This window comes from Eupeodes corollae, chromosome 1 (assembly GCF_945859685.1).
Source record: "Eupeodes corollae chromosome 1, idEupCoro1.1, whole genome shotgun sequence".
Lineage (NCBI taxonomy): Eukaryota > Metazoa > Arthropoda > Insecta > Diptera > Syrphidae > Eupeodes > Eupeodes corollae.
The window spans coordinates 285,538,667-285,558,710 of NC_079147.1; the positions used below are offsets into that span (position 1 = coordinate 285,538,667).

The 20,044-nt window shown below is 29.6% G+C and overlaps 1 protein-coding gene across 3 annotated transcripts in view; it reads left to right on the plus strand.

The window, feature by feature from the left end:
* Positions 1 to 19,610, plus strand: part of LOC129938899 (DNA-binding protein D-ETS-4) — a 75,225-nt gene extending 55,615 nt beyond the window's left edge. For 2 of the 3 annotated variants that reach the window (XM_056046721.1, XM_056046722.1), the window contains exons 2-5: positions 1,656 to 2,706; positions 8,491 to 8,651; positions 14,711 to 14,942; positions 17,257 to 19,610. In XM_056046721.1, the coding sequence (XP_055902696.1) occupies positions 1,656 to 2,706; positions 8,491 to 8,651; positions 14,711 to 14,942; positions 17,257 to 17,687 (1,875 nt within the window). In that variant the 3' untranslated portion in view covers positions 17,688 to 19,610. Of the gene's footprint in view, positions 1 to 14; positions 238 to 1,655; positions 2,707 to 8,490; positions 8,652 to 14,710; positions 14,943 to 17,256 lie in introns of those variants that run through there. The other variant, XM_056046723.1, reaches the window with a different exon arrangement.
* Positions 19,611 to 20,044: the final 434 nt, after the last annotated feature.

Below are 20,044 nucleotides of genomic sequence, written 5' to 3' on the forward strand. Positions count from 1 at the left end.
CTACTAATCGGGCTGGAAAGGTGGCGCTAAGACTAAAACAAAAAATAATAAAATAAGTCACATACTTATTTATGTACCTCTAAATTCAGTTGACCGATATTATTTTTTTGGTTTTCAAATGAAAATTAATTTAAAATAATAATAAATTGCCTTTGCATATATCAATCTTTTATATATGGTATTGAGAAAGAGTGTCTTTATATGAAAAATTATATATGAGATCAGTTGTTGTTGTTGGTACGTACAATTTTCGGGTTTTCAATTTGATTTTAGTTTGACGTAATAAAATAAATAGTGGTGATGTGTTAGCTAAGGAATTTCAAAATAAAAATAATATATTTAGATTCGTTTTACGAAGAAGTGTTTGTTTTTTGATTTTTCTATTTGTTGGCAAAATCGTTGTGAGCAGAAAGTGAAGAGTTTTCGTTTTATAGAAATCAAGTGTTAGGGTTTAAACAAAAATTGAAGAGATTTAATAATAATAAGAAGTCAATTTGAGTGAGATTTAATTTTAATATTTATGAGGCAGCATTTCTTAAATAAAATAAAGAACCAAATAAATCTTAATTGAAAATAAAATCTTTAAAACGTGAAAAACTAAATTGAGCTGCGTTGTGCAAACCTAAACGTCAATAGTATTTTAGGTTACGATTTTAAAAAATTTCTTGCAAAATTTTGAAAGTGTTTCTAATATAACTACATATTGAAATAAATTGACAAATTCCTAAATATTAAAAACTGATGAAAAATCTACCAAAATCTACACATTGGAGACTCTTTAAAATTTGCTCTTGATGAAAATAAAGATTCTACATGAATATTTTTTTTTTTAATTTGTGTAAAATGTGTTTTTCAAAGTAATAAATCTCTCATTGACAGATTGCGTTTAAAACTTTAAGGTCTCCAAATCTATTCAAACAAAAATATTGAATATTGCCCAAGAAATATCTTAAATAACTATTTCGTTGATCATTTTAGTTAAAAATCGTCTCATATTAATATTTAACTACATCAAAAAAGTCTACAACATAAATATAGTCTCAAAATTGTCTAACATTTATCCTTTTGAACGATGAGAACTATTCCAAGCAATATAAATCCAATTCCAACAACTTGTTAATCTATATACAAAAATGTATGTTCAAACGAAACAAAGAAGTTCTCCATTTTTAAAAAATCATCTCTTTTAGTAATGCAAAACAAGTGTATACCTTTAAAATATTTTTGACAGGCACCAAATTCTCCACATTAAATTAAAAAGTCTACAAATTTTTAGTTACAAGATAAAACATTTCAAAAGTATTAAACTCTATAAATTCATACTTACGAGTAACTCAAAAATGTCCTTAATTTATTTAGAAGGAATAACTCTACACCTTTAATGTTTCGTACAATTCTCTCCAATTTTTTTATTGAACAAAATTAATACTCTAGGAACTTAAAATATAAAAAAAAAATATATTTGGAATTGACCATCACTAATTTTACAATATTATTTTAAAAAAGTCCCCAACAATTTTTCATTCATTGTTTTATGCTTGAAAAAAAAGAGTTTTCGACTTATAAGCATTAAACTTAAATTCTTAGGATTTTAACTTTTTTTCAGATCTCAAAGTTACTAAGTTTCTTACATTTTTTTATATTTTTATTTGCAGATGTCGCAACTCGCACCAATAAAACCACACAAACCATTAACCGTCTCATTGTCTGACGACACATACAATGCTTATGCTGATAACTTTGATCTCTCATTGCTGCCAAATGAAACAGAGCTTCCATTGAGTCCTCAATCGGAATCATCATCAACTTCGTCCTCTTCCCAATTACAATCATCACCATCAGCGTTGTCGTCTACGACTACTTCACATGTTTCCCTTGATTACATTCCAACAACAATCTACCATGACCAAACGGTGACACAAATCAAAATTGAAAAACCCTGGTCAGACGACACCCTCCATTCTTCCACCACTCTTAATCACACCAACAATAATTCAAATTCGATTCTTCTGGAACAACTCCAACATCACTACAAATTCTATCCATCACCACAACCATCTCCGGATCACTTCCATCTCAACAGCAACAACAACGGTCCGCCGGCGACCGTCAACGCTTCTACAGTCTACCCACCATCACCTTGCCCTTCGATTGATGCCAAATCACCATACTCCAGCCACCAGTACCACCAAATCAAACAGGAGCTCCACATCCTACCACCATCGCCACCAGAGTCCAGTTGCGGTGCCCCATCACCGCACTCCTTTGCTGACATTAAGCAAGAACCCGATGAGGCTTTCATTGACATAAACTCCTTGTTGGAGAAGTCATTGACTAGCATGCGACAAGAAACCACCAACGTCAACACCACCCCCAACACCAACGATTCAAAGCCACAAATTGTGAGCCACCACTATCCCCACCATCCTCATCATCCTCACAATCATCATCAGCATCACCTTAACCACCAAGAGTCTCAACAGCAATCACACCAACAGCAGGCTTCATCTCAAGACAATCAGCTGCTTCGGGAATACCTTGAGGACACGACCTTTCAAAAGAAGCACAATCTTAAGCCTTTGGCTTTGGAGACTCTCATCGGTGGCTTAGGTGTACGCGGGGATATTGAGCCAGTTATTTCGCTAGCTCTGGAACATGCCAAGCGTGAGGCGGAGGCTACGTGCAATAAATTGCAAATATCTGCTGGTGAGTCATTTTTAACAATTTATTTAAAAATAGATACTGATTGTGAGTTTTGTTTATCGTTTATCTTGGCTTTCGAGGGTTGTGCTATAAAGTGGGGTAAAAAGTTTAGGTACATTAAATCAAAATGACTAAGACCCCCGAAGGTGGTAAAAATTGGATTAACCCCTCTTTTCCGTATCCGGTAATTAGTGAAAATAAATTGAATAATTTTATATTGAATTCAAATTTAAATTGAAAAACAAAAAGATTTATTGGAAAATAACGATGGAGGATTTGTTGCTTTTCTCAAAAAATAAATGATATTACTTAGTATTTAACGTTAACTTAGAATATATTAAGCAATGAACTTATTTACATACGCGCACATGAGTATAGTTGTTAAAAAGCAAAGTCTATAGTTTGTTGATGAATTGCATTTTCTTTGTGTCATTTGATAAATTTTGTGTTTATCTAAAGCAAATTGTAAACAAATTAGGAATTGAACTTTGAATGAGTCTACGATCAGCTTGGCAGCTTGTGATTGAAACGTGTAGAGTACACTTTATTGTTTATCTTTTCGTTTAACACGAGATAGATTTTGGGGAAGCACCTTCTCAGGTATAATTGAGTTGTAAATAATTATTTTTGTATCAAAAGACATAAGATGGGGGAACCCTTGACGAAATTTTAAAGAGTGGCTTACATTCAGAGTCGTTTTTTATTATTAAAGAAATATTGGAAACTTTAACGAAAAAGTGATGAGTTGTTTTTTTTAAACAATATTTCGAGTTAAGAAAACTCCAAAACTCTTTTATGTTTTAGTTTTAAAATTCTCGATTTAAAAATAAATACAGAGTAATTCCTTTTGTTAATGTCAATCAATACGAATTTTGTTTTAAAAAAATGTAAGTTGTCTTTAGGACCTAGAGGTACCTACATGCCTAAATTCTTTTAAAAAAATGTACGCTGCGTGTATAAACGGCAGTCTTTATAAAATTTATTAGAAAATGATAAGACTAGCCTACACATAGTCAACAAAGTTTGTTAACCAGCAATTAGGTTATACCATTTATTAGATTTTTGGTGACATAAGTCCAGTTTTTGGGATATCAGCTATTAATTTTGGTAATACAATCTTAGATTACGGCAATGTAAATTTATGAACAATTTTTTTTTTAATTAAACTTGCTTGGTGATGTTTTTTTTTTTTAATCTATGATTCTTTCTTCAATATTCAAGTAAATTATTTCAATATTTCATGCATTTTTTGAAATATATTCTACATAATACTGAAATGCTTGAACTGTTTTTGACAAAAAGCTTGATTGCTACAAAAGTTAATTTTTTTTTCTGATTCTGAATCAGATTTTTGAATAAGTTTTTGAAATGTTTTAGAAAACTATATAAAGAGTGTTAAAAATAAATGTTTACAAAATGTTGTATGGATAGTACTGATTTGTAATCAGCACCAGATTTCGCGTAATTGAGGCTTTTCAAAACAAAAAATTCTAGTTAAGGACAACAAGAACCGTTAAAAAAGTATTATTTTAACACGTTTGTATTTTAAATCACGCTTAATTTTTTTTACTACTACATATAAAGGGTTTTTCAGTAAGGGCGGGTAGATATTGTGTGTAGATGTCGTGGCGTTTGCTGCGTGGCACGTAGCGCCGTCCTGCAGAAACCACATGTCGTCTAGGTTCATCAAGATGATTTTTTGGCCAAATTGGGGTCCTCTTTCAAACGATTCAAGCCCAGTCAGCGAACAAACGGCGTTGTCTTGGGTCATGAACTTTAAGCTCCTGGGTCAGTTGGATCTTCTACTGGTGTAGGCCCAAGTCCCGAAGCAAAATTCCACAAATTGAAGCCTGCGAAAGGCCAAGTTCTTGTGCACGGCGAGGAATAGACTGCCACGGGTTCTGCTCTACACTTTCACGGAATGCTGCAATGTTCTCGACCAATCTTGCGTATTTTGAACGTACGGGTCGGGTGTTGGCTGAAGGTTTACAGAACCGGTCGTCTCAAATTTGGCCACCAAACGTTGAAGAGTTGATTGTGAAGGGCCACCACGTCACCACCACGTACAATGGACGCAATGCACACAACGATTACTTTAACAAAAACTTGTTTTTATAATACAGTTTTGTCATTTAAACGTGCTGTTTAATCGTGTAAATTCCATGATGATTTTACATAAACAACTGAATATTAAAAAAATATTTGACAGATTCAACTAAAACAAATTGGCCGCCCCAGGGTGCCAAAATCTACCAGCGCCAATCAGACATCAGAATCTTGACTTTAGACCAAACGCATATTTATTTTTGGTTTAAAGATCACACAATCATTTTTTCTATTACTCTAAAATTATGAACACTAGTATAAAATTACATTAAATTTAATTTAAATAAAAACAAAAGAAAAAAAATTAAATACAATAAAATCAAATAAATCTAAGTAAAACAAAACTATAAGAAACATTAAGGTACAATAAAATTAATTTAAATAAAGTAAATTTAAAAAAAGGCTGGGATGCGACCCACACTGATGACTTTGTTTGAAGTTTGAAAATTTATTTTTTTTTAATTAATTTTTAGTCGAAAACAAATGTTTACCAATTTTAGTAGCATTTCTTAAATTTTTACAAATTGGATGAATGAAATTAATTTAAGAGTTATCAAGAAGCGAACATCAATTTTTAGCAAATTTGCGTACTATTTCCTTCAGATTTTATTTTTGTATGCAAAAACGAACTGTTGGATTTTTGAAAAAAACAACCGAATATCAAAAACAATATTTTCTGTAAAATAAAAAGTTTGAAGACAATATTTTCATTTTTTTGAAAAGCTTTTTGAGTCGAAAGTAAATTTTTCGATTTTTCTCAAAATTTTACTGAATCTTGACAACAATATTTCTTAAAAGATAAAAGTAGTTAAAAGCCAATATCCCAAAGTTTTGAAAAGATATTTGAGTCGAAAATCAACTTTTAACAACTTTTGTTAAATTTTCTTTTAAGTTCTTATTTCTTGTAAAAAAAACTGTCAATTCCATTTTTTTCAAAATGTTTCGGAATGTTGAAAACAATATTTTTTAGAAGCTTAAATTAGTTGGAAGCCATAATCTTTAATTTTTAAAAAGATGTTTGAGTCGAAAATCAATGTTTACCAACTTTTGTTAAATTTTCTTTTAAGTTTCTATTTTTTGTAAAAAAACTGTCAATTCGATTTTTCTCAAAATTTTACTGAATGTTGACAACAATATTTTTTAAAAGATAAAAGTAGTTTAAAGCCAATATATGAGAGTTTTGAATAGATATTTGAGTCGAAATTCCATTTTTACCAACTTTGAGTATTGTTTTTTTGAGGTTTTTATTTTTATAAAAAAAACTGTCAATTCGATTTTTCTCAAAATTTTACCAGATGTTTAAAACGTTATTTTTCGTTGTATAAAATTGTTTTGGAGATAAAATCATTTTGTATTCGTAAAATTTTCGAAAAAAATATTTTTTCAAAAAAACATATTTGTTTGGTATCAGGTTACAATATATTATATACAATTTAATTCAAGGCTCTAGCGTTTTTGGTTCGTAAGATATTTAGGGTTACCCAAAATGTTCACCTTTTTTTTAAACTGCTGTGGTAAAAAAAAAACCGCCCACGCAATTTTCTTGAGAGCTCCTTCTGCATCTTTCTGCCTTAATATATGTATAACAAAATTTATTTGAAGTCGAATGACATACAGACGTACGAACGTACGTACACACGCACGACAGACAAAAGTATTTGTGTGTACAAAATCAAAGCACCTTAAAAAGAGCTTGAATAATAAGGAGAAAATAATTATTTTAGAAATTTAAAATGGTTCTTATTCTCGTAGAGCCCATGAATATGTACAAAATTTAACTGTTTACAATCCTTTCAAATTACGAGTTCTTAGACAATTTCAATTAAAACCTCGCCTTTCCAGTAATATAACTATTTCTCAGTTGATCAATTTGAGCGAAAATAAATCAAACTTAGAAATAGTTTATTTTGAAAATCAAGGGTTTTGTAAATTTGTGTGTGCTTTGAAACTTTTATTTCAAAACAAACACAAATATTAAATGCCTATATAACACTTATTTACAATTCGTAATAGATTGAAGTCTTCAATAAGATTTCTTTAATATCCACTTTTATATCACAATTTTAAAAAATTTTAATAGGAGAATTTTTGTGTATACCATTCGTTGTTATATAAATATTCTTTCAAAATTGTATGCAAACTATTTTTTAAGTTTTGACATAAACTCAGTAGTATCAACTTAATTTTTGTTTTGTATACAATTCTCTTATTCAATTTTTATAACATCTCAGCACTTTTGATCCACTTTTAAAACAACGAATTTCTTCAACAATAATCGTACAGTACATTTTTTGATATTACTCATATATTTTATGTTTATTCATGTAAAAATCAACTTTCAATAATATTTAATAATTAATGCTCCTTAGGCATTAAAATACTCAAGTGCTGGAAGTCATTTTTAAGTTATTTTGTATCAAGTAACATTTATCTTTATAATTGCTCTCAACATAATAATATAATAAATAAATCACATCAAAAAAATATTTCAAGGCTTACAACTCTTAATAAGTTAAGAATATATTATACTCTATGCACACACACAAAAAAACAGGTGGTCTGTAAATCAAAAACAACATAAAAAGAAAAATTAAACAATAAAAAAATAAAACACCATCAATATAAATTTACTTACGAGTATCTACGTCACTTTAAGAATATGAACAATTGAATTTTATACACTTATAGTGTGTTTATCGTCTATCGTCCAACTATAATTATATGTTTTACGGAAAGTCCAGAGTAATATTTTTTTATAGTTCTATCATAGAAAAGGTTAATAATTTGTTTTATTATATTCTAAAATCTTTACTCATAGCAAGTGTGATGGAATATAAATTTTTTTTTTCAATTATTATTCCCATAAAAACAATTTAATTTTTCAGAATCTAAATTTATATTTCTTTATCGTTAGCACAAAATTGTATAAATCATTCTAAAGTTAGTCATATAATTTTGTATTTTTCTCATTGAACGTCTGCGTTTTTCCAAGACTTCAATTTTAGTTCACACCAGATTTTAAGTAAGGTATTTTCCATAAACAATATATATCTCCCAAAATCACATGATGATGTAGTAGAAAAAGAATTCATCATCAATCACATCTAAAACCTACACATCTAGGTCAATAGTACTTCATTAAATCGTATACCTTTGTCATTACCTTTATTTTGATAAATTTTCTTAAATTCGAGTTCGCTTCTCAAGTCTTTCGTTTTAAATCTCTTCTCCCAAATACTGCCAATAATCAAAAGCCCTGCTTGTAAATTTTTTAATTTACAAATCAATTAATTACAGATGATGCCTTTTTATTGTAAATTTCATGTAGTCTTTTTGTCAAGTCCCTGTAAAAAATCTTAAGATTATTGTTTAAGCCCAAAGAAAACCATGTTGACCAAAAATGTTAACATATCTCGTACCTTGCGTCGTCGTGTGGTTCTAATTAATAATTAACTATCTTTAAATATACATCCACTCAATTTGTATATTTTTAAAAATGTTTCCAAGAATAAACAAATTCTATTTGCGGCACCTGGGACCACCAGGTACGACAGCCAACAAAAAATACTCATTATTCTTTGATTCCATATTTTTTATCCAAATCAAACTTTTTGAGTCGAAGTTGAAGTTAATACAATTTATCTAAAATCTTGTTTTGTTTTTTTTTTTTATTTATTTTAGATCCACAAAAATGGACTCCACCCCAAGTACACGCATGGCTACGATCCACTGCTGATCAATTCAAATTGCCGCCAATCATTGATTTGGAACTAAAGTTTCCCGAAGATGGTACGACCTTGTCATTACTCACCGAAGAAGAATTCGTACGCAGAGCACCTGAGGTGAGTGTTTTTTGTTGTATTTCTTTTTCAAAAAAAAAAATAAAAAAAAAATAGAAACAAAAAGAAACAGAGTGGAAATAGTGAGATGTTAAGTGAGCTCAAGGTAGTGACGTCAGAGGCTGAGCTCGACTGAGTCGAGTATCAATATGCTGATGAAGAAGATCATGATGATGATGATGATGCGAAATGGGAAAGAAAAACCAAAAGTTTAGTTCTTTTTTCTATTTTCGAGAAAAATCGTTATTTTGTAATTTTTGTTTTTAAGAAATTGACTGTGCGGTTGACTCTCTGTTGATTGTGTCTCGCTCTCGTGGGGAAGAAAGTAGGTTTCGGTGATATGTTTTTTAAGTTTTTTTTTTAACGCAACCAAACCGAGCAACGAACGATGGCGGCGCGGTGGCACGGCGATGGACATGCGATGTTTGCCTTTGCCTTTGCGCTTAGCGATGATGGTTTGGTATAAAGTCGTTGATGAAGATGATGGTTGTGGTAATTTTTTTTCTTCGTGTTTTGATTTTTGTTGTTGTGGTGACTGAAAAGTCACTTTCACCTTGCAATGCCGTTTCTTTTCTTTAAAGGCTTCCACGATATTGTTGTTATTGTTGTTGTTGTAGTTGGTTGTGATATTACATTACTTTATGTATATTTTGCGTTCCCAACCTTCACATTCCTTAAACTTTATCAACCTTATACCGGTCGTTCGGGCGGGAGGTCGGTTGGTTGGTTGGTTAGTTGGTAGATGGTGTCTATAGAATAAAAGAAAATACACAAAAGACAAAAGACTTATGAACAACTGGCATGCGCTCGAGCTTCAAATCACGTTCGATAACATTTATTGGCTGTGGCCATGGCTATACCTATAGTAATTTTTGTTTTTTTTTCTTCTTTGTTGTGTTTTATTAAAATTCTCGTAAAATGATGAAATAAAATTGATAATAGATACAAAATATAAATAATATACATGTCTATAATAATATATTGTATTTACAATAAAAGAAGATCGAACAAAAAAGCAGGCCATAATTTGTATGCATCACCAAATGATTGACCAATTAATAAATAGAATTTCATGTTTTTATTTTGTTTTGTTAACAAATAAAAATATGCTGCATAAATATATAAATAAGAGTGATATGAGGCCTAAAAAGACGCAGAGTAACTTGTTTCGCATCGATTATATAATCAGATTTTTGTTGATGTTTTCATTGTTGTTTGCATAAGTATTTTGTTTGTCAATTTAGAATTAGGGCAAAGAGGTGGAGGGAGTTCAAATTAATTCAATTTTTTTTTTAATTTTTAAAAACTTTTTATTTATGTAGAAAATCTTAATTTGAGAAATGAAACCCATGAAAATTAGATAGCTTAAGTCAGTGTTACCTCTGAAAATTTTCATAAAAATGTCCCATAGAAATGTCAATTAAAACGCAGGTTAACTATTAAAGCTTTTATTATTACAATTAAGTACAAAAGTATACTGTATAAATTGAGGTTACATAAGCGATTAACAACTAGAATTGTTTAGAAAACTGTTTTTAAAAGTCTTCGTTTTTGATATGACATTTTTACTTTGATGTTTGTTCTCCATACATAATTCTGTATAAGAACATTAAAGGAACCCATGCTTCTACCTCTAACTCCAAATCTTTGCCTCTAAAAACATTTAAAGCTGAAAGCATTTGTAAGTTTCTTTTTCATAAGTGTAAGCTTGAAAAATATTCGCTCAGAACACGCACTTGCTCTGATGTAAAGGCAATATTTTTGCCAATCAAATTTGTATAGATTTGGATTCATACATTCATTTTAGTGGTTTCCTATTTTGAACCAAAATTGTTCTATATTTTAAGTTAAAAAAATACTCTAAAAATCAGTAATGGTAGCTTATAACTTATTATTTTTCGGAATAAGAAATAAATAATTTAATTAATTTCTCAATTTTATAACTTCTGGGTACAAGAAACGTAACATAGATAACTTTTTATCATAAATATTAATCCTAGCTGCGATTTAATCACATATTACTTGATAATATTTCAAAATGTTAGTTTTAATTAAAAGAACTTCTTGTTCTTTAGTTTGTCCATTTTTAATGCTCATTTTAGCGTCATTTTGTTTCGTCATTCAAACATAATTTTTTCTTTACAAAGTTTTTGATACACCAGGAAAAAAACATTCTTTACAGCTAAAAAGGTTTTATAATGGCACTACAGTGTCCCCAAAAGTAAATATGGCTTTAGTTATTGATTTTATAACTGCTTTCATTTGATAATTCATATTTAAGAGAAGAAACAACTTAAAGCTTTTAAACGCTGCCAAATGAAAAAGTTGGTTTATAACTCTGGGTTAACTTAATGCTGAAAAATTTAGCTTAAAAGGACTAAGATTAAAGAGAACTTAAATAAAAGTGTTTAATTTTTTGGTTCACGAAATTAAAAGGACAAAGCTAATATACTCTTGAACTTTTAGCACATTTATTAAATTTAATTTAATAATGCTTAAATCATTGAAACAAGTAGTAGCAGGAACCTATTTACAAAGCATTAGTTTAATTATAAGAAATATTGACTTAACATTCATTTTCTGTCACTTAACTTATATAAGTTCAAAACAATCTTAAAACAATTATTAAATTTTCCAAAACTTTCAGACATTCTCTAGCTCCATGTTGAGGTAATAGATTATATCCCTTGAGCTTCCTAGATGCTCTAGGGTTGATGTAAAGCCTTTCTAGAAAAAATTTGTGTCTATCATTTCAGCACAAAGTTCAAAAATATTACAATACAATTATTGAATATCACTTGTCTTAAATTCAATTCAATTCAATTCAAAGGTTATCAAAAAACATGATACAAACGATGACAACAATTCTTACTCCTCTTTTTCTGAAATAAATGTTTAACTAATTTTGAAATAAAAAAGGATACTGTTGTGCAGAGTATCATAATATTGGATGAATTTTTTAATGGTGTACCATCCTCCAACTTAAAATAACGTGTTGCTTATTTATCATATGCGTTATTTGATCTTAATATCTGAAAAGTTTCATTCATTATACCTGTGCAAAAGAATGGTCCTCAAAATGAAGCAATCAACTATAGACATAAAGTTAAATTATCTAGGATACCAAAACTGTTCGAGTCTATTGTATATTGTATGTAATTTACTTTCCTTTAATCGTACTTCAATTATTTGTGATAGCCAGCATGGTTTTATGAAAAAGAGATCTGCAGTTACTAATTTATTTAATTTGACGTCCTTTTGTTTTGACAAATCGATTGTGCATTTACTTATTTTATTAAAGCTTTTGACAAGTTGTGCTACAATACATTCATTTTAAAACTAAACAATCAATTTTTTAACAACAACTTCTTAAATTGGATCTCATTCTTAAAATTTGAATTTTTAGTGTTGTATTTCGTAATGTGCATTCGAGTCGATTTGTTGTGAATTCTGGCGTCCCTAAGGGAAGCCATTTAGGTCCAATTTTATTTATTTTATTTATAAATAACTTGTTTTCGATCATAAAATTTCCTTTGTCCTCATTTATGCTGATGACATTAAGCTTTTCAAAAGTATAAAATCAACTTCTTACTGTTTAATTTTGCAAAAACATTTGTTAATATTTAGGAATGGTGCAATAAGAATCTTCTCGTTTTGAATGTTGTAAATGTAAACCCTTTAATTTTAAGTATACGCATGATACACAGCATTTAAGTAAAGTTTCTGTGTTTTCTAATTAAGGTTTTATTCTTGATCACTTTTAATGATCTCTTAAACTTCATAGATAAGAAAGGTAATAGAAAGCTAATAGGATCCTCGGATTCTCTTTGGAATATAGTTGTGTTGTTTGGTCACCTTACTACTCCGTTATTATAACAAGATTTGAAGCAATTCAGAGAAGATTTATGTGTTTTTTACTTCGTTTTCTTCCATGGTCACATGAACATACACTTCCCCCTTATTTTCAAAGTCTCGCTTTAATAAACCTTCCAACACTCAGCAGTCATGAAAAGTACTTGCAATTTTGTTTTATAGTTTGAATTATTATTAGCTCAGTATCATCTCCATTAGTTCTAAGGCAGTTAAATTTTAGTTTTAGTCGTACAAGTATTAGACTACAACAAAAATTTTGTCCACCTTCTTCAGAAGTTTTTGAAATAAGAACTTGTAAATAGTGAAACAAAAACTTGGATCACAAATTTGTAGACTCATATTATAAGTATAAATTTGTGGTTACAACTTGTATTTTTGTGAAACAAGTTAGTGATTCAAAACCTAAGAAAATCGCATCATAGTTTGAAAATAACAGGAAAATATCACCAACTCCAATAGTAATTCTAATCGTGGCAACAGTTCATCTTCAAAAGCTTCCATAAACTACCATTTTTGGAGGGCATTGCTAGTAGGCATATAAGAGCTCAAAAAACCCTTTTACATTAAATTTGGTTACCATAAGCACGCTACTACATGATCTCAGACATTATTTTTTGTAGTTTAAAACCTATTATGAAATTATTATTGAACTATCATGGCAGCTGGTAAATTTGTTGAATATTTTAGCTGTACTTTAACTTCCATCAGGAACATATTTTGAAGGACCAATTTTGTTGACACATATCTGGATTAAATTATTGTGACAGGTCTTCTAAGCTATAGTCCAATGCTTCCAAACGGCATTTTATTTCTTTTACTATCAATATCCTCCATCCATTTCAAAGTACTTTTCAATTGCTAACATATATGAATATAACTCTCCATTAACTTGCACTGATTGACACATTTGTTTCAAGTCAGTATAAGTCTATTCGTTGGAAGACAGATATCATCCGCATAGTCTAGAGGTATTATAGCTTATCAAACGGTCTCCATTGAATACGTGCCTCTTAACATATGCCCAACGTGACGAGCATTATATTTTCAATTGCATCACCCATTAAACAAACAGAACTAGGCACAAAACATCACCCTGTCAAGAGGTGTCAAACAAAGCGAAAAACAAAACTGCCTTGTGATGAAAAATAGAACATATTTCGATTTAAAAATTGTAGCTTAGGACGGTCTTTAATAATAATCAATAACATTATTTAAGAACAATCATTTCCCGTAACTTCATATATATGTTACACTAACAATGATCTTTAACCTCAGCTCTTTTGTTTTTCATATGTTTCAGTTTAAAAACACAATAGTTTTCCTTTTTTCTCGGTTTGAATAGAAAAAAGTTTTTACTGAATTTTAAAAATTAATTGCAGTCAAACAAATTCTAACTTAGCCGATTTCAAAATCTTTAAAAAATACAAAAATATTGTGTAAATTATAATCTCGTATAGATTATGCAACTCCAACCGAAAAACTTATGTCTAGCCTTTTGCAATCATATTTTGTCGTGTTATTACTCCAACACCATACAAAATTATCATTATTTCTATTATGAAAGTCTGGTTTCAAATAAAACACAAACCCACCACCAACTGTCATGTCAGTTAATGTGATGACAATTCATTAACGTGTCCACCATGCTAAAGTTGTTTCGTTGCTTTTGTGCACAAATACAAGACAATAACTAAATAAATAATATTCTTAAGCAATCTTTTAGAATTTATTAAGGACAACCTAGTCATGCATGTGCGCAAGAGTAAAGCATGCAGCGTTAGTTAGAATATTGTTCAACAACTTCGTGACAACGCTCCACTAGCAACCTGATTACAATTTATATTTTTTTCTATTTATTAAAAATGTTGTTGTATTTTTTGTTTTTTTTTTTTAATAGATAGCGACTTCCCTGCTGCGCTTTTGTGGTTTTTCACAGTCTGTGCGGAAAATTCTGATTATTGTAGTAAAAATCGTGAGAATTCAAAGCAATTAATTTTACGATAAATATCGCCTTTTGTTGTTTTTCTATTTTTCTTCCTCACTCACAACATCAACATCATCATAATCTTGGAATAAATTATATATGAATACAGTATCTTAATTTATTTTAAAATATGAAGTTATAAAGCTCATTAAATTTAAAAAATATAATAACCTTAATTTGTTTGTTTTATTATTCTATTTTTAAGGCTGGAAGTACAATTCATGCACAGTTGGAAATTTGGAAATTAGCCTGCAGTGATAATTTCTCAAATAATTTCAACACAGCAAATCCAAACAACAATACTGTTGGTACAGTAGTGAATGCAGCAACAAATGCAACTGCATTATCAAACCCAACAACTACAGCAACGCCATCTGTCGTCACAGACATTTGGAATTCTGAGTGTATTCAAAGTATGGATATGGATGTCAGTGATGGTAAGTTTTAGTTCTTTTTTTCTTTTATTTTCTAACGTGAACGTCATAAGCTAATTAATAGAAAATAAATGATGCACAATAAACTGAAACAAATGACGTTCTTACAATAATTACTAAGTACACAAAAATCATATATTCATTCATTAAAAACTCATCACACGTAAATTGTGGTGAGTTTTCTGAATGACAGAGAGACGCTGACGCTGTTTTAATATTTTATTAGTGTAAACAAAGTTCTATTTTCTGATGTAAGTTGATAAAAATAAATTGCAATGTGATCATTTTCTTAGAATTCTAGGTGCTAGTTAATTTATAGATTTTTAGTGTTTGTATTTTGAAATGAAGAATTTATCTAAATGTTTGTTTTTATTACTTGTGATTGAGGAAGGTTGGGATGTGGATTTAAAGGAAATCCCAGTTGAAATTATATATTTCTTGTCTTTGTGAAAACAAAAAAGCCTATTTTAAATTATTTTTATTGGCACACTGTTGATATTCAAATATTAACCTTCTATTTCAGTATATAAGTGTGATTTGATGTATGATTTATTTGTTTGTTGAAACAAGAACATATTCTTAGCATAGCAGTTTATCGCCCTTATCAATATGCATGTGCTTCCAGCAGCTTTAAATGTGGTGCTTTATAATAACTGACAAGGAAAATGACACCGTTTGTAAACACCTTCTGAAACATATGTTTCAAAGTGACACCTATCAATGTTTTGAACTTGACATATGGTAAATAGATTCCCAAATGTTTTAACGGTTCTCAAGAAACTATGATCTATAAACAACTGTCAATTGCAAACCTAAATACGTTTGCTACGTGTACACGTAGTGTTAAAGCTTGAAGGTAGCTTTGATTCTTTGTTAACCTGCACTGAGTTGAAATAAAATTTACTCGACTTGATTGCACCAACAGAGCGAAATTCGGTCAAAAGTAACTACACAAAATCTGTGTCCAAGAGTTAGTTTGATCAATGAAGCCAAAGCTTTGCCCTACGATTTGAATGTTCCTTCTAAAAAATAATTGTTTCTTAAATCTAGCATTAGGCGTTTTTCTTTTTTAGTTCAGATTTGAGCACTGAGCAGAGTCTGCGCGAACAGAGTAGAGTAGAGTTGTGAGCAGAGTATGTTCAGAACTCTCTGATTTAATTATGAAACAACTTGAGCACTTAACTGTCATGATTTGAAATGTCAAATGCCAGACTGTCAAACGTAAATATTTGTTAAAAAAAAAAAACAGCCATAGCGTTAGTCCATTTGACGCCTAAAATAAATTTGTTATATGCAATTAGTTTATTCTAAATTATCTTACCTTCTGCACTAGAGCGAACAGCCTCTTCCGCCATTTTTGTGTTTTGACGATGATGTTTTTAATTTCCCGGCTTTCAAATATCAAATTGATTGTGTTCAAAAAACACAATTCGAGCTCTGCTCTGAACTCAAAAAAAAAAAAACGCCAATTATGTTGCCAAATGTCATTTTAATTCAACTACAATTCGAGATCTCAATTTGATTTATAAAGCCTTCGTTGAAAATCTAAACCCGATTCAATTCAAACTCTTTTTACTGCTTGTAAACTAAGCGATAAATAATATCTTGTTCGTTTATAAACGTCAAACACATGACTTTGTAGTAACGTCAAACAATGTAAACTTCAGTTTTAACATCAAACACGTGAATTAAGAGAAATGTCAAACGTGTCAAATTCAAACATATTTGCTGTCAATCCTTATTAGGTCTGTTCGTTGATCTCTGAAATCCTCTAAAATTTTGTTGAATTATTCTTTATTTTCCAAATAGATATAAAAAACAGATGGAAACACAAACAATTACAGTTTAAATACATTTTAGAAACTTAACAAGGGATTTTAACTTTTCATACTTATTTTAACATTTGTTTGATGTCAAAAAAACAATTGGAAGTTAGTTTGTGTTTTCTTGAAAACAAGAAATCCCATTTTTAAAACTCTAGGGGTTGTCGAAAAAACTTCGCGTTTACCTTGAGTAAATTCAAACAAACCTTATATTTAAAACGAATGAATGCATTCAGCGGGATATGAATTTGAGTTGATTGGTTTGGTCCTTTGCTTAAAAATGTGAGTTATTCAAAATGTACACATAATGCTGTAAGAACTCATAGAAAAAAGCAAGTTTATTGAAAAGATTAAAACAACGCAATGGTAATTTGCCCAAGTTAAAACAGCTTTAAGTAATGTCTTGTTTATTAATCTATCTTAAGAGTACTTAAAATCCATTAAAAACTTATTAATTTTAAATGTGTTCTTCTCTTTTGTTGTTCAATTTACAGATGACGAAGAAGAAACTCTTCCCCCTGGCACAGTGACTAACTCCCCGGCTATGGCATCAACGGTCACTAATAACAGCAGTGTCGCATCAGCATCAACACCTTCTCCCGCCGCCGCCACCACAACAACTAAAACTCCAACTGGACGCACAGGTGGTTCGCACATACATCTTTGGCAATTCCTTAAAGAATTGCTAGCCACTCCACATGTCAATGGTACAGCAATCCGTTGGATAGATCGCAGCAAGGGTGTTTTCAAAATCGAAGACTCGGTACGTGTAGCAAAGCTTTGGGGTCGTCGTAAGAATCGACCAGCCATGAACTACGATAAACTTTCACGTTCAATTAGGCAATATTATAAAAAGGGAATCATGAAGAAAACAGAACGTTCACAACGACTTGTCTATCAGTTCTGTCATCCATATTGTTTGTAATTTGACAGAACTCACAAATATGTCAAACATTTTGACAGAACTGGCACTTAAATATTTATTTATTTATATATTTATGAAACTTCAACAACAACAAAAAGCAACCAATCAAATCAAAACAAAAGCAACAACAATAATTTATTTATTTATATATTTATATGACAACTTACACATATAATTTTGGTGTGAATGCTTTTTTTAAATATTTAATTATTTTGAATGAATGAATGCGCGCGCATTTCTTTATTTAAAAATAAGTTTTAATCTAAGGAGGTAACTTAAAGGGTACTCTTTGGTATTTTCTTTCAATTTTTAAAAATTGGGAAAATATCAAAAGAAGTGCTTCTACAAAAATCATCACAAAACAAAACAAAAAATCAAATTGAAATGAAATTGAAACACATACAATCCACCTAAGACGCATTGACTGGAGCGTTTTTAAAAAAATCCTTTTGGTAATTTTTTCGTATTGAGAAAAAATTGCCAAACGTGAATGGCGCCCAACCGGGAAATGCATGAAATCATACTTAATATTATATATTTACGTATTTATTTTATTTTGCTTAATATTATTTTATTCAAGCGTTCTTTTACTTTACACATATAAAAACTAGAAAGGTTGAACTAGCCGTAACCGATCTCGTCGGAGGAGATTATTGTGCAAGGTGCAAGCTCCGTACACCGGCAAGGTCGGCCGGTAGTTCTTCCATTAAGATAACATATATCTATGATATATAGAATATACGTTCTATGAACATAAATTTATTAGTCATTTAAGCATTAATCTCCAATTTTTTCTTGGGGATTAATAAATCTTATATGTGTGTCTTTGAAAGCGGTACACTGGGCTACTTTGAAGTCAAAAGGTACGCGCAAAGATACAAAATAATTACAAAACGAAAAAGGAAACTTAAGAAATATATTATTCGTAAATGTTTTACATTGAAAGAGAAACTCATTTTAAAATCAATTATTTTCAATTGAGAGTTAACATGAGCCCAATGGGCTTCATTGGAAGAATTCAGTAGGAGAAAACAAAAATATTTATTTATTTATTTAACAAACAAAACAAACAACACCAACTGAAACACGAACAAAAATATGTACGTTAATTTTATATGTTTTATTTATTTTGAACTCAAAACTATGATTTTTTCCAATAAACCCCTTTTGGAAAAAACAGTACGATCGACGAACGCACGATTTATTTATTAGAAAAATTTATTCGTTATTGAAATAAAATTTTTAAATATTTACATATTTTTGTTTCCTTTTTTCCTTACGAAAACAACAAAAAAAAGTTATACAAGAAACAACTATTTATAAAATAATTAATATTTATATATTTATGGAAAAAAAACAATATGGGTGTTGGTAATTTATTTTTTGATTATTTTTATGATTTTACATATTTTGTGTTGGGAATTTAATTTTTGTTTTTATTTTATTTTTAAATAATTATAATAATAATCAAACTTTCATACTTTCATATATTATGAATATTTTTAATCAATTAATATAATAAATAACAATATAAGAAAAATGGAAAAATATATATATACTATAATTTTATGTGTATAATTTTTATTTTATAAAAATGAAAAACATTAAATGTGATTTAAGTGCCTTTTTTTCTGAAATAATTTATCTAGTTAATTGCAAAGCAAAGAAAAATATGAAAGTGTAAACATTTTACGTAAAGCAACATAATATTATATGTTTTGAAAACATAATTAAATTTTTTTTTAATAATTTATTTATTTATTTAATTTTTAAGCTTTGAGGTACCTCAAAAGAAATACATATGAGTACATTTTTGATAATAATGGAAATTACACATTTATGAATGTTAAACATTTTTATTTTCTAATTTACAAAAATAATAATAATAATAATAATTTAAATAAAAACGAAATAAAATATTTATTGAAATAATAAGATAGTTTTTTTTATTTTTGAAAAAAAAAAGAATATTCCTTTTGGGAGTACGCAAATCATTGTTTTAATTATGAGCAAAGTAATGAAAACTTTAATAACGCTGGTAAACAATATAAATATTTTAAGATATAAATAAGATTTTATATTTATTTGAGAGCCCTATCAATTATGGTCGAGTTTTAGATGACCTTGGAGCATAAATTAAGCTGAATTCGGCAGATAGCATCAATTATGTTGTCTTTGAGTGCCGCGGTAACTTGTGACTTATTCACATAGAACTTCGAAAGAAATCCCCGCAAGAAAAAGTATAAAGGAGTCAAAACACACGATAATGGTGGCCAATTCACGTCGCGGTCGCCTCGGCGAGAAACCGCTCACGCAGAATAACGTTTGTGTCTTTAGCTGTGTGGCACGTAGCGTCA